The sequence below is a fragment of the Muscardinus avellanarius genome, assembly GCF_963383645.1.
Source record: "Muscardinus avellanarius genome assembly, chromosome: 9".
Classification (NCBI taxonomy): domain Eukaryota; kingdom Metazoa; phylum Chordata; class Mammalia; order Rodentia; family Gliridae; genus Muscardinus; species Muscardinus avellanarius.
The window spans coordinates 101,414,567-101,427,579 of NC_137795.1; the positions used below are offsets into that span (position 1 = coordinate 101,414,567).

At 35.7% G+C, this 13,013-nt stretch overlaps 1 protein-coding gene across 1 annotated transcript in view; it reads left to right on the plus strand.

Annotated features, from left to right (window-relative positions):
* LOC308267219 (cationic trypsin-3-like) overlaps positions 1 to 5,704 on the plus strand; it is a gene marked incomplete at both ends in the record, with an annotated part of 29,112 nt that extends 23,408 nt beyond the window's left edge. Inside the window, 4 exons of the mRNA XM_080701799.1 lie at positions 1,850 to 2,021; positions 2,778 to 3,031; positions 4,084 to 4,220; positions 5,555 to 5,704. Coding sequence (XP_080557925.1) covers positions 1,850 to 2,021; positions 2,778 to 3,031; positions 4,084 to 4,220; positions 5,555 to 5,704 — 713 coding nt within the window. The remainder of the gene's footprint in view (positions 1 to 1,849; positions 2,022 to 2,777; positions 3,032 to 4,083; positions 4,221 to 5,554) is intronic.
* Between the last annotated feature and the right edge of the window lie 7,309 nt (positions 5,705 to 13,013).

Below are 13,013 nucleotides of genomic sequence, written 5' to 3' on the forward strand. Positions count from 1 at the left end.
TGCATAGTGATACATGCTTGTAATCCCAGTATGTGGGAGGCTGAGAAAGGAGGATCACAGGTTTGAAGTCAACCACAGCTACTTTGGCCAGTGGAACTTCGTGAGACCCTGTTTCAAAATAAAGAACAAAATAGTGCTGAGGGTGTGGTTTGGAGGTAGAATACTCCTGAGTTCAATCCCCAGGACTGCAAAAAAAAAAAAAAAAAAAAAAAAAGAAAAGAAAAAAAAAGGAAATTAGAGTTATGAAATTAAACTACTATGCACTTCTAGAAGAAACTGTGAACATAAAAGCCAGAGTTTTCAGATCAGTAAAGGGCTAAATATTTATGGAAGGTGTAACAGGCAAAGATATGTAATTTCTCAGGGATAGAACCCTGGGCCTATTATTGTGACAACTCTCCTAATGAAATCTCTCTGTTTTAAAGTTATATAATACTCAAGCTTAAAAAAATAGAGTAATGTCTATTTATATTTGATCTAGAAATTTTACTACTAAGACTTGAAACTAGTTTTATTACAAAACTTGCCTGACATCTATTACATGTATTTGTCTCAATGCATTGAAACTTTTAAAGTTACTTTTAAATATTGAGAAAATATAGCACTCATCTATTGAAATTTAGAAATTTTGCTGCTCTAAGAATTTTTTGTTTTTTAAATTTTCTGTTTATTTTTTATTGGTGCATTGTTGTCATTTATCTTAATGAGGTACAAGATGCATGAGGTCTACAGCACATACCACTCATTTAGCCCTTATCCAATTCCCACCCATTTCCCTCACCCTATCTCCTTCTAATTGTTCCTTTAGTAATTGACTTTGATATGTTTGTGAATGTACATCATGGGCATTAGAGAATTTTCCTCTTTTTCTATCCTATCCCCCTCAGTTGTAAGAAATTTTAACAACTCAGTGTGTCACAATTTAGAAGGCTGAATACATTGCAAATGTTACAAAGATAATTCAGATAAGTGGAAAATCTGGAAATGGGAAACTAATAATGATCTGTAAATGATTTATTAGAAATTTTTCCAAAAAATAAGGAGAAAATTAGGAGAAAAAAATAACAAAATTTACATTTTCTTTGGGAACAGTATACTTTCAAGTAGTTTCTACAAGTTCTTTCTGGTATCTGGTTGTATCTTATCCATGCAACAAAAACAACACAACACCCACCACCTCAAACACACACCAACAAGATTTCTTCAAAGCTTTCTGCTATTATGCACTGTTTGATATCAGGGTTTTGTATAAAAAGGATTTTTCATTTAAAGATGTACATATGTGAATGGTACACCTAAGATATATATATATATATATATATTAAAGTCATATTAAAATATATAGCAAATTTAAATCATAGTTAAAATAGATACTTTTAAGAGTAAGAAGATGTGAAATATATATAGTATTAATTTTTAAAAAATCCATACACAGTTAAACCTAACTGTACTTGAGAGGGTGAAAGAAGAGGATTACAGGTTAAAGAACCAGCTTCCACAACTTATTGCAATCCTCAAAAACCTAGCTACACCTTTTTCAAAACAAAAAATATAAAAAGACTAAGTGTGTGATTTGGGGGCAGAATCGTCAAGGGTCGATATCCAGTTGTATACAAATCATCTTTTTTAAAAAAAAAAACTCAGTTTAGTTTTATTTTTTACTTAATACTTTTACTGGTGGAGTATTATAAAGTAAAAATAATGTTGAAAAAATACTTCAGATCACCAGTTCTTGATGATGTGAAATAAAAGAACATTTTAGTATATTTCTATTTGGTTTTCAAAAACTTCATGGCAAATTGTAAATTACAAATTGGATGTTTCATAGAGTTTCAACTTTTCTCACCAGTTGCTCTCCCTAATGATGGTGATGATGACAGAATCGTCGGGGGCTACACCTGTATGCCAAATTCACTTCCCTACCAGGTGTCCCTGAACATTGGTTTTCACACATGTGGAGGCTCCCTCATCAGTGACCAGTGGGTTCTATCAGCAGCTCACTGCTATATTCCTAACATGGCGTAAGTGAACAATACCCATATTTTTTTTTATCTTAGACCAATTTACATTTTACCCTATCAAAAAACAGGGCAAATTACATAGTGTTTCTTAATGAATAAAGCTTGAAAATCCTCTGAGCCTGACTATTCCATAATTTATGTGTTGAGGGACTTTTTCCTATAGTAATTCGCTTAGCTTGATCATCATACTACATCTCTAAAAGGATGATAATTGCTGATGAAATATTCCTAGAAATAGCTTCTGAACATGAATCAGTACATAGCCTTAATCACTTAAACAGGGAAAATTGCACATGCAAATAATAAAATGAATCATGTTTCCATTATAATTTTAAAGAAGGCATAGCTCATTCTCCTCCCCAAGATTTCCAGTTTATCTCCTCTTCTGCCTCATCTCCTGATGACACTCAGTGATCCCGACTGGAGCAGAAATAATAGGTGCTAATTAACCTCCAAAAATTACATTTTCATCTCAAATAGATTCACTGGGGCTCTATGGTTCCTATTTGCATACCTCACTGTTCTAAGAACATTATTGGCTGTGATTCTCTACTAGCAGTGACATTTTACTAAAAAAATATCCTCAAACTTGCACCACTGTGCAGTAATTCACAAAACTACCTTGAGTGCAAAATCACCTTTGTGGCTGAATACTTGAAGAGCATGGAGTTTGTGTTTATGCTTATGATAAGGGGTTAGAGTAAGTTGAATAAGGACAAGTTATGTACTTAAGAAACATTTAATTCTTTAATTCAGTCAAATGCAGATACGTCTGGGAGAACACAACATAAATGTCATAGAGGGTGATGAACAATTCATTGATGCAGCCAAGATCATCCCTCACCCAAAGTATAATACTCCCCCAAATGACAATGACATCATGCTGATTAAACTAAAATCACCTGCCATCATCCACTCTCGTGTATCCACAATCTCTCTGCCAAGATCTTGCCCATCTACCGGTACTCAGTGCCTTGTATCTGGCTGGGGCAACACCTTGAGCAATGGAGGTAAGTGCCATCTACAATCCAAGGACCCAGTCTGAGACTAGTAGAGTGAAATCTATGTTGCTGTTTAGCTAGACCAAATTTTCTCAAAGACAATACCTGCCAAAGTCTATTTATAGAAATAAGTGACAGATGGTGATGGTGATGATGATGATGATGATGATATATAGATAGATGATAAAAAATAGATAGGTGATAGATAGATGATAAATAGATAACAGTTTTTTTGAGAATAGAATCCATAGGTTTTCTAACACTGAAATATACCTCTAGCCCTATATTTTTCTTTTTTATTGGTGCATTGTAATCATACATCTTAATGGAGTACAAGATGGTAGTCATACATGCACACATTATTCATTAATCCCTTCCTGACTTCTTACTCCATTCATTACCCCTCCCTCCTTCTCATGTTCTGTGCAGTGATTGACTTTGATATGTTTGTGAATGTACATCATGTACATTAGGGAGTTTACCTCTTCTCCACTCCCATTACCCTCTCTTAGATTGCCATATTTGATCATATAATTTTTTTTTCTAAAACAGAGTTGCAGTAGTTGCTGAAAGCCTTGTTAAGTTGCTGAGACTGGCTTTGATCCAGCCATCCTTATGACTGGAACTCCCATGGATTCTAAGCTTCTGCCACTGTACCTGGCTATATAGATTATTTTCTTTAGTCCATGTAGAAGACACAACAAATAATCTTATTATAATAAGATCATGTATTTTATTGAAGTATAAGTAGTGTTATGAAGAGAACTATAAACTAAGAAGAAACAGACAAACGTTTTTGAAACTGTCTAGGGTTTGCACATACTTAAGAAAAAATGTCTCTGGATTTGAGATCTGAGTCCTATAATTTTATTGTTACATCAAGGAGAACATGTTAATTAGAACTATTGGCATTATTTCTAGAAAAGAAAGTATTCTCCTAAATTTGAAGATATTGGCACATTGTAAGAAAGAGTCAAAACATTCTAAAAGAGATGCAAACAGATGTGAAAATGTGCAGGAACACTATTAGTAATCTTCTATTTCACTCTCGTACTCCACAGTCAAATATCCTGATCTTCTCCAGTGTCTGGATGCTCCTGTTCTCTCTGATACTGTTTGTCACAAGGCCTACCCAGGCAAGATAACTGACAACATGTTCTGCCTGGGCTTCCTGGAGGGTGGAAAAGACTCTTGCCAGGTAAGTGTCTTGGTATTCCTTATACATCTAGCACATTACCACTTTTTTCCACTTGATTTCTCCTTTCATGAAAGACAGAGGATTTTAAAATTGTCCACAGGACTGATTATGAAAGATTTGACATACATTCATAAACATACCAAAGTCAATCACTAAGCCAAACTTGAGGAGGAGGGATGGGAGAATAACGTGGGAATTTGGAAGGGCTAAATGAGTGATGTGTGAAGGTGTATCTTTAACATCTTGTACCCCATTAAATGTATAACAAAAGTGCATGGATGAAAAATAAAATTAAGTAAAAAAATAAAGATTAGCAATAAGTCTGAGATAAATTGGATGCTTTCTCTTTGTGGCAATGATTATTAGAGTTAAGAGTTGTTTTGCCCACAGTTCAGTTGTACCAGGTCAGTGGGACATATTTTTGAAAGGGTAAAAAATTGCCCACAGAGAGGATGAAACAAATATGATATATTAGAGAACAATTACAAGAAATCAGTGACTCTCCACAAAGAGCTCTGACCCTCATGATGCCTGAAAAGCAGCACCTCCTTCCTTCACAGGACTTCTCCAGAATGTAGGACATTCATCCCACTCAGTGCTTGTCTATGATGGTTTGTTGGATAGTGACACATACTTTCTCTATAGTGAGCTCAGTTCCATATCTGGGAAGCAGCATTTTATGTTAGGCTGCACAATAAGTACCACTGTCACCAGCAGCTTGGCTAATCTGCATAAATGTCTAGCATCCCAAAGATCAACTGCTCTGCTGTAAGTACAAGAAAACAACTTTCTGCAGACAACAGTAACTTGCCCTGGTTTCCAATGTGCATATTGCAAAGCCAATTTTCTTTAAAATCATGTTTCTGAACATTCTAGCATAGGCTTATAATTAGGATTCTCTTAACTTGGCTAAATTTGAAAGGAGAAGGAGGTTACATTCTGGAACTTAGTGCTTTTATGTCGCTCATTTTTTTTTAGAAAAATACATTGTAAATAGATACACAGAACTTAGTTATGTTAACAATACACTCAGACTTCCTTCTTTGGTGGTTTTGGAAAGGCACCCTTGTTAAAGGAGCATAGGTAATGGGACAGTAATAGTGATCTATAGTCCTCACCTTTTCTTGCCATATGGATGAATTAAGATAAGAACAGTGGCTGTAAGGAAGGAAGATAAAAATGAGACTGAGGGCTGAATCTCAAGGGGTAGAGAATGTGTTCATGGAGGGTCAGCACTGTGAATAATGGTTTTAGAATTATAATGGTTTATCTTAGACTCCATTCCACCATATGAGCATGAACAAGAATTTGATTGCATTTTCCTTCTTCCTCAGTGTGACTCTGGTGGCCCCGTGGCTTGCAATGGAGAGCTCCAGGGCATTGTCTCCTGGGGCTTTGGCTGTGCTCTGAAAGGCCATCCTGGTGTCTACATCAAGGTCTGCAAATACCTGGACTGGATTCAAGAGACAATAGCTGCCAACTAAACACCTTCATCTTTTTATTATTCACTTCCAATTAGTGAACTTTTTTTCCTTGTGTTCTTGAAATTAATATCTAAATAAAAACATTTTGCTCTTCACCACATGAGTCCAAGGATAATCCTTGCTTTATGTCAATGAGTTTTCTCTTACAACTTTCTACTTCTTAAGTAGTTTGATCATAACATTATTTCAACTGTTACATTTTTTATGGCTTCATTACCATCCTACTTTCCTTGATCCCACTCAGTCACAATTTTGGAGTCTCTACTCATCTATCTAATGTTCTTATTTTTAAATATCTCTCTAGTTCCCACTTATAAGAGAAAAAAATACATGTACGCCTTTTTAGAGACTGAGTATACTTTCTTAACAAAATATTTTCCAATCCTCACCTCATCATTTTGTAGATGATGTGATTGTTTTTCTTTATAACTGAGTAAAATTTCTGTGTATATACCAAAGTTTTGTCATCCATTCATCTGTTGAGTGACATCTAGAATAGTTCCATATGTTGGTTCTAATTTAACTTCCTTTTGGAAGATTTTTAATATATGTATGTGTATATGAAAAATATATGTGTGCATATGAATGAATATACTTTCATATTTAATGAAACCTGAGTGACTGAGATTATTTAGGATGTGGCAATTTAAATATAAATAGTGCTCCAAGTGTCAGTATTGTCAAAAAAGATTTGTCTTCAAAGATGCAAAATTTCAAGTGAAAATAAAACAAATATAAGTTTTATAAAGACACCATTAATCTCAGGAGTAATAATTTGGCCACACAGAATAATATCCTGGTAGGAAATTTGAGATTTTATATGTGTAGAATCTTTATATGTGTAGGATCTTCATATTACATCCAGCTAGAGGTTACAAGTCCTTCTGATTCACTGATTCTGTGTATTTTTGTCATTTTCCTTTATTTCTGATAATTCTTCTTCTTTGAGATTTTCCAGAATTAGGTTTAGCCTCCAAATTTAGGTTTAAGTTTGATAGATCTCACAGTGTATACCTTTTTATATTTGTGCCAACAGAGTTGAGAACATGGACCCTAAAATTAGGCTGCTTAAGTTTGAACCCTGAATTGACCACAAAGCTATGAAAGTCTTAAAAATATTATTTGACTTGTATATGAATCCCACTTCTGAATTAGTCTGATTTTCAATGCTGTAAACAAGACCAAATTAGTTTATTTGGTTCATAGTTTAAAAGGTTTATTCTATAGTGAACTGTCTCTAAAGAAAAAAGATACATCATGGTGGTAGGATTTGGTAGGGGAATGCTATTAAGCTCATGGCAGCCAGAAAAGGGAGAGAAAGAGAGAGAGAGAGAGAGAGAGAGAGAGAGAGAGAGAGAGAGAGAGAGAGAAAATCAACCCAAATTACAAAGAGATGAAAAAAAGATATCATTACTGACAAGTGTAGAAATCCAGAGAAATGGCTGGCATGGTGGCACATGCTTGTAATCCCCATTGCTGGGAGGCAGAGACAGGAGGATCTTACAGATTCAAAGACATCATTGCTGGCTTAAGAGACCCTGTTTCCAAATAAAAGTATAAAATAGGTCTGGGATTACAGGCTGGAGGTAGCAGGGTTTCCAGGAACACCAGTTCCACCAAAAAAAAAAAAAAAAGAAAGAAAGAAAGAAAAGAAATCCAGAGGAATATCAGAAAAAGTTTTCAAAACCTATCCTCCAAAAAAAATGGAGAATCTGGAGGAAATTGATAATTTTTTAGATGATACAATGTGCCTAAACTGAGTCAAGAAGATATAGAAAATTTAAACCAACAGATAGCAATAAAAGAAGATTGAAACAGCAATAAAGAGCTTCCCATCAAATAAAAAGCCCCAAAACAGATGATTTCCCAAGTGAATTTTATAAAACTATTACAGAAGAGCTAATATGGATACTTCTCAATATCTTTCATGAAATAGAAAAAGAAGAGACTCTTCCATATACATTCTATGAAGCCAATATCACATTAATATCAAAACCAAATAAAGACAGTTCAAGAAAGGAAAATTATGGGCCTATATCTTTGATAAACTTAGATACAAAACTGCTTAAAAAACAAATACTCTCAACATGCATTCAAAACCACATCAAGAAAATCATACACCATGACCAGGTATGGTTCATTTCAGGAATGCAAGGCTGATTCAAAATATGAAAATCAATCCATGTAATTCATCATATAAATACAACCAAAGACAAAATCACATGGTCATTTCAATAGATGCTGAAAAAGCATTTGACAAAATTTGACATCCATTTATGATAAAAGCACTTCAGAGAATCATAATAGAAGTAACATCTCTTAACATCATAAAAGCAATCTACAATAGGACCACAGCCAACATCATATTTAGTTGTGAAAAACTTTAAGAATTTCTCCTAAAAACAGGAACAAGACAAGGATGTCCATTATCACCACTTCTTTTCAATATAGTACTTAAGACTCCAGCCAGAGCAATAAGGCAAGAAAAGTAAATCAAAGAGTACAAATAGGAAAAGAAGAACTCAAGATGGTAGAGGCATGCATGTGCACAACATTTATTTAGCTCTTACCCAATTCCCCCTCCATTATCTCCCCTTTCCTCCTTCTCATGTTCGGCTTAGTGATTGACTTCAATATATTTGTGAATGCACATCATGTACATTAGTGAATTTCTCCTCTTTTCCCCTCTCCTCTCCCTCAGTTAGGATGCCTTCTTTGCTCATCTATGGTCTTTTCTTTCTTGTCTAGACTTCCCCTTATGACTCCTTTTCTCTCTTGCTTCTGCATATTAGAAAGAGCATCCAATTTTTTTTTTACTTTTTGTGACTGACTAATCTCACTTATAGACCCATAATTCACAATTTACAAACTATGGAATCAGCCAAGATGTCCATCATCAGATGAATGAATTACTCAACTATGAGTAATGTACACAATAAAATTTTACTCAGGCATAAAAAAGAAAATAACATAATTTACAGAAAAATAGAACTGAATAACATTATGATTTGCATGAATTCTTTCCAAATGAAGATACTATAGTTATGGAAAGAAAACCATGGTTGGTAAAGTCTCTCTAGAACTAGCTAAAGAACATGAATCAGTATCTAATCCTAATGATTTTCACTTAATTTGGAAAAGTAGCATAAAAGAGTAAGAAAATGTATCCAATAATATCATGTCCTGCAGCCAGGACAAAAAAATATGATCCAACATACTGATTGATATTCTGCTATGTCTTTAATACCAGCTACTCAATAATAGCAAACAGAGCAGAAATAGCAAGAGTCATCAATCATTCAATCATCCTTTATCTTTTTTTGCCAAGGGGCTTTCTACCTTTGAGCTGCACCCCCAGCCCTATTTTTTATTCTTTATTTTGAAACCTGGTCTCACTGAGTTGCAGAGGGCCTCACTAAGTAGCTGAGGCTGCCTGAGAACCACAATCCTCCGGTCTCAGCCTCCCAAATGCTGGGATTACAAGCGTGCGCCACCATGCATGGCTAATCATCCTTTATCTCCATCTCTTTTAGTGGGGCCATGTGAGTCTCGTTCTTATATCGTACTGTTATAACAAGATGATCTATAGTCAGTTTCTAAAGAAAGTGACAGTTGCCTATGGCACTCTCTAACATTCCCTTGAGTGGTCTGGTAGTGCATCAGACTTTTTGTAGTGCACTGGGCACAATTTCCTGGGTACCTAAATATTTAAAGAGAATGATGATATTGTTCATCACTTAGGAGAAATAATTAGAAAATCGAGAAAATTCTAAAATTGGAAACTAAGGAATCATTTAATCTTTTTACCCAGGAGAACCAGGGTTCACCTGGGTAAATACAACACTGATGCCATGAAGTGAGATAAGCAAATTTTTCGTCCACATATTTTCATCATCCACCCATTATACAGTAAGTTAACCTATGATAATGACATCATGCTGATTAAACTAAAAAGACTGGCCACCATCAACTCTCAAGTGTCTGCCATCTCTCTGCCAACAACCTGTCCACCTGCTGGGACTCAGTGTCTGGTATCTGGCTGGGGCAACTCTGTGAGCAATGGAAGTAAGTGCTACCTGTAACACTGGAGCCATGTCTGAGAACACAAAGGGTGAAAGGCATGGCAAAGGCCTACCAGCCTAAATTTTCACTCAAGGCAATGTTTGCAGAGGGCAGTTTTGTGCATCTGCATCTTGGAATATATTAATTAAATTATGAAATATCCTTCCTGGTGAATATGAAAAATACCAAAAAATGAATGCTTATGAAAATGTCAAGGTGTTTGTCAGAAATGTAATAAGTATTGTGCAGAGATCTAGAAATAAAGGAAGAAAATAGAACTGAGTCTAAAAGATTCTGCACGAATTCATGTATATAAATGCTTCACAAAAATCTCTCCACTTGAAAACCACCACTACCTGTATGTTGTTGGCTAGAATTTCTTGAAAAACCTTCTGTAAAAACTACTCACCCTACAGCCGGGCGTGGTGGTGCACACTTGTAATCCCCACGCTTGGGAGGCAGAGACAGGAGGATCACTCAGGTTCAAAGCCAGCCTCGCTGGCTTAAGAGACCCTGTTTCCAAATAAAATATAAAATAGGTCTTGGAGTGTAGCCTGGATAAGGGTTCCATCCCCAGTACCACCTCCCAAAAAATACTCACCCAAATTACAAGTCATTGGAAAATTGTTGAATATAGTGGGACGGTTTGAAAACACAAGAGATAAGCTTAAATTTTTTTTAAGGATCTCTGTATGTAACCTTGCATTTCACTCTTGTACTCAACAGGCAAACCCTCCCTTCTCAAGTGTCTAGATATTCTTATCCTCTCTAAATCTTTGTGCCACAAAATCTACCCCTATAAGATCACTCCCAGTATTTTCTGCCTGGGATTCCTAGGGGATGGAATTAAATATTGCCAGGTAAGTTTCTTTGTATTCCATCTAAAGCAAGCTCGGATTTACTCTCCTCCATCCTATTTCTCCTTTTCTAAAATAAGTGAGACTGTTAAACCATCTTTGTCCCCAATTCTGAGATGTGAGCAATAGCTGTAACATATTGGAAGTTTTCTCTTGGTGATATTAATGATTAGCGTCAGAAGAAAGCATGCAGAGAAGCATGTTTGTATACAGTACACCTTGGTAGACTTCTGAGGAGGTATAAAGTGCAAAGCAAGCCTAGTTGAAAAAGTATACCTAATGAGACAGAATTAAATCTTTCCATCCTGACTTTGATTTGGCATGTGGGGCTAATAAGAAAAGAGGAGAAACTATAAGAAAGAAAGGAAAAAAAAAAGTGATGATAAGCCTGGCATGGTGGCACACACTTGTAACTCCAGTACTTGGGAGCCTGAGACAGGAGGATTGCAGGTTCATGGCCAGCCTCAGCTATGTAAGCGAAGCCCTCCATAACACTGTTAGGCCTTGTTTCAAAATAAGGCATAACAATAGGGCTGGAGGTGTAGCTCAGAGATAGAATGACCCTGGGTTTAAACCCCCTTGCCACCAAAAAGAAAAAAAAGTAATTATATAGAAAATAAATTGAGTGTACAATTTTCAGGGAAGGGAAGCAGTTCCATGCAGAATCAGAAGATTCTGATATGGTTTCTCAATCTTGAGAAAGAACTTAGATCCTAATTCTCCAATATGGACATAAACTGGACTCTTTTGCTTCTTCCTCAGGGTAAAGCTGGTTCACCTGCCATGTGCAATGGGGAGCTCCAGGGCATCGCCTCCTGGGATAGAGAGTCTGCTCTGAAAAACAAACCTCATCTCCCTACCAAGGTCTGCAAGTATATGAAATGGATAAAGGAAGTCATATATTTCCTCTGAAAAATCTTTATTTTTTCATGATCCTGACCTTGTTAGTCAACTTCACTCTTCTATGTCTGAAACCAGCATCTAAATAAAAACACTTTATTCTGCACCATTTCTGGTCAACTATGGTCTTTCCTTGGACTTGGAGAACTATTTCCTAAAACGTTTTGCTAAGTTCAAAGGTGAAATATGGTATAGAGAAATATTAGGAGATTATTTACGCTTTTAACCTAAACAATACAAACTTACTGGTCACCTAATCTTTGGCAGACTCTACTTATGACATTAAATACTGTATAAATTGCTATAATACTAGATGTCAACCACTAAGCCAAGCGTGGGAAGGAGGGATGGGGAGGGAATGGGGTGGGGATCGGGTAGGGGCTAACTGGGCGATGTGTGCATGTATGTCTACAAAAGTATCTTATTTATACCACTATGATGTATGAATACATTGCACCAATAAAAAATAAATTAAAAAAAAAAAAAGAATGTAAAGGTATATAAATTCACTGGTGTCACCAATTTTTTTGGAAATTATTACTAGGTACTTGATTCACATATCAGATTTGTTTTGTAGCGAGATTTGGCAACTATACACACTTGTTAAATTATTTCTTCAGCATTTTCAGAGCCTTGACCAAAACACATGACATACACAACTTAAAGGGAGGAAGATTTATTTATTTCAATTTTTAGGAGATTCAGAGGCATACGTTGGGTTCACTTGCTTCGCAGGTAGTAACCATAGCCACAGTATTTAGGTCATGGAAACAGGAAGCAGGATGGCGGGAGCATAAAAGGGGCAAATATGGGGTATTCAAGTAAACTTTGATCTGTCCTAGGATTCATCACCCCCCAAAACAAAATATTCTTTTATTAGCATGCATATTATCTATATTACAAATTTGTAAATTTATCTTAGGGCAGACCTTCAGGTGAGCATTAAGGTTATTTCAGAAACACTTAATTTGTAATTTGTTCCTTCTGATCTTTAGTTGATTTGATTGCTTACCTTATATTTCAAGCATTTTAGTAACATAAATTGCCAAGGGAAATATATTTTCTTTTTTTAGAATTTTCCCACACTCTACAGTAGTTTAAATCCAGCAGAATTCAAGTGACTAGTGATGCATTAACCAGGAAATTGGTTAGAGATGTTAAGAAAAAATAAAAATAGAATCTATAGAGAAAAATAAACATAAAATTGCCTTTAATGTCCGCTGTTGAACCAGGTGTGGTGGCTCACACTTGTAATCCCAGCATTCGGGAGTCTGAGACCCAGAGGATCACAGTTTGTGGACAGCCTCAGCTACTTAGGTAGGCCCTCTGCAACTCAGTAAGACCAGGTTTTAAAATAAAGAATAAAAAATAGGGCAGGGGGTGTAGCTTGGAGGGTGAATGCCCCTGGGTTTAATCCCCAGACCCTCAAAAAATAAATAAATAAAAAAATAAGGTCAGCTGTTTCTTTATGCCATTGAAAATGTTAGTGT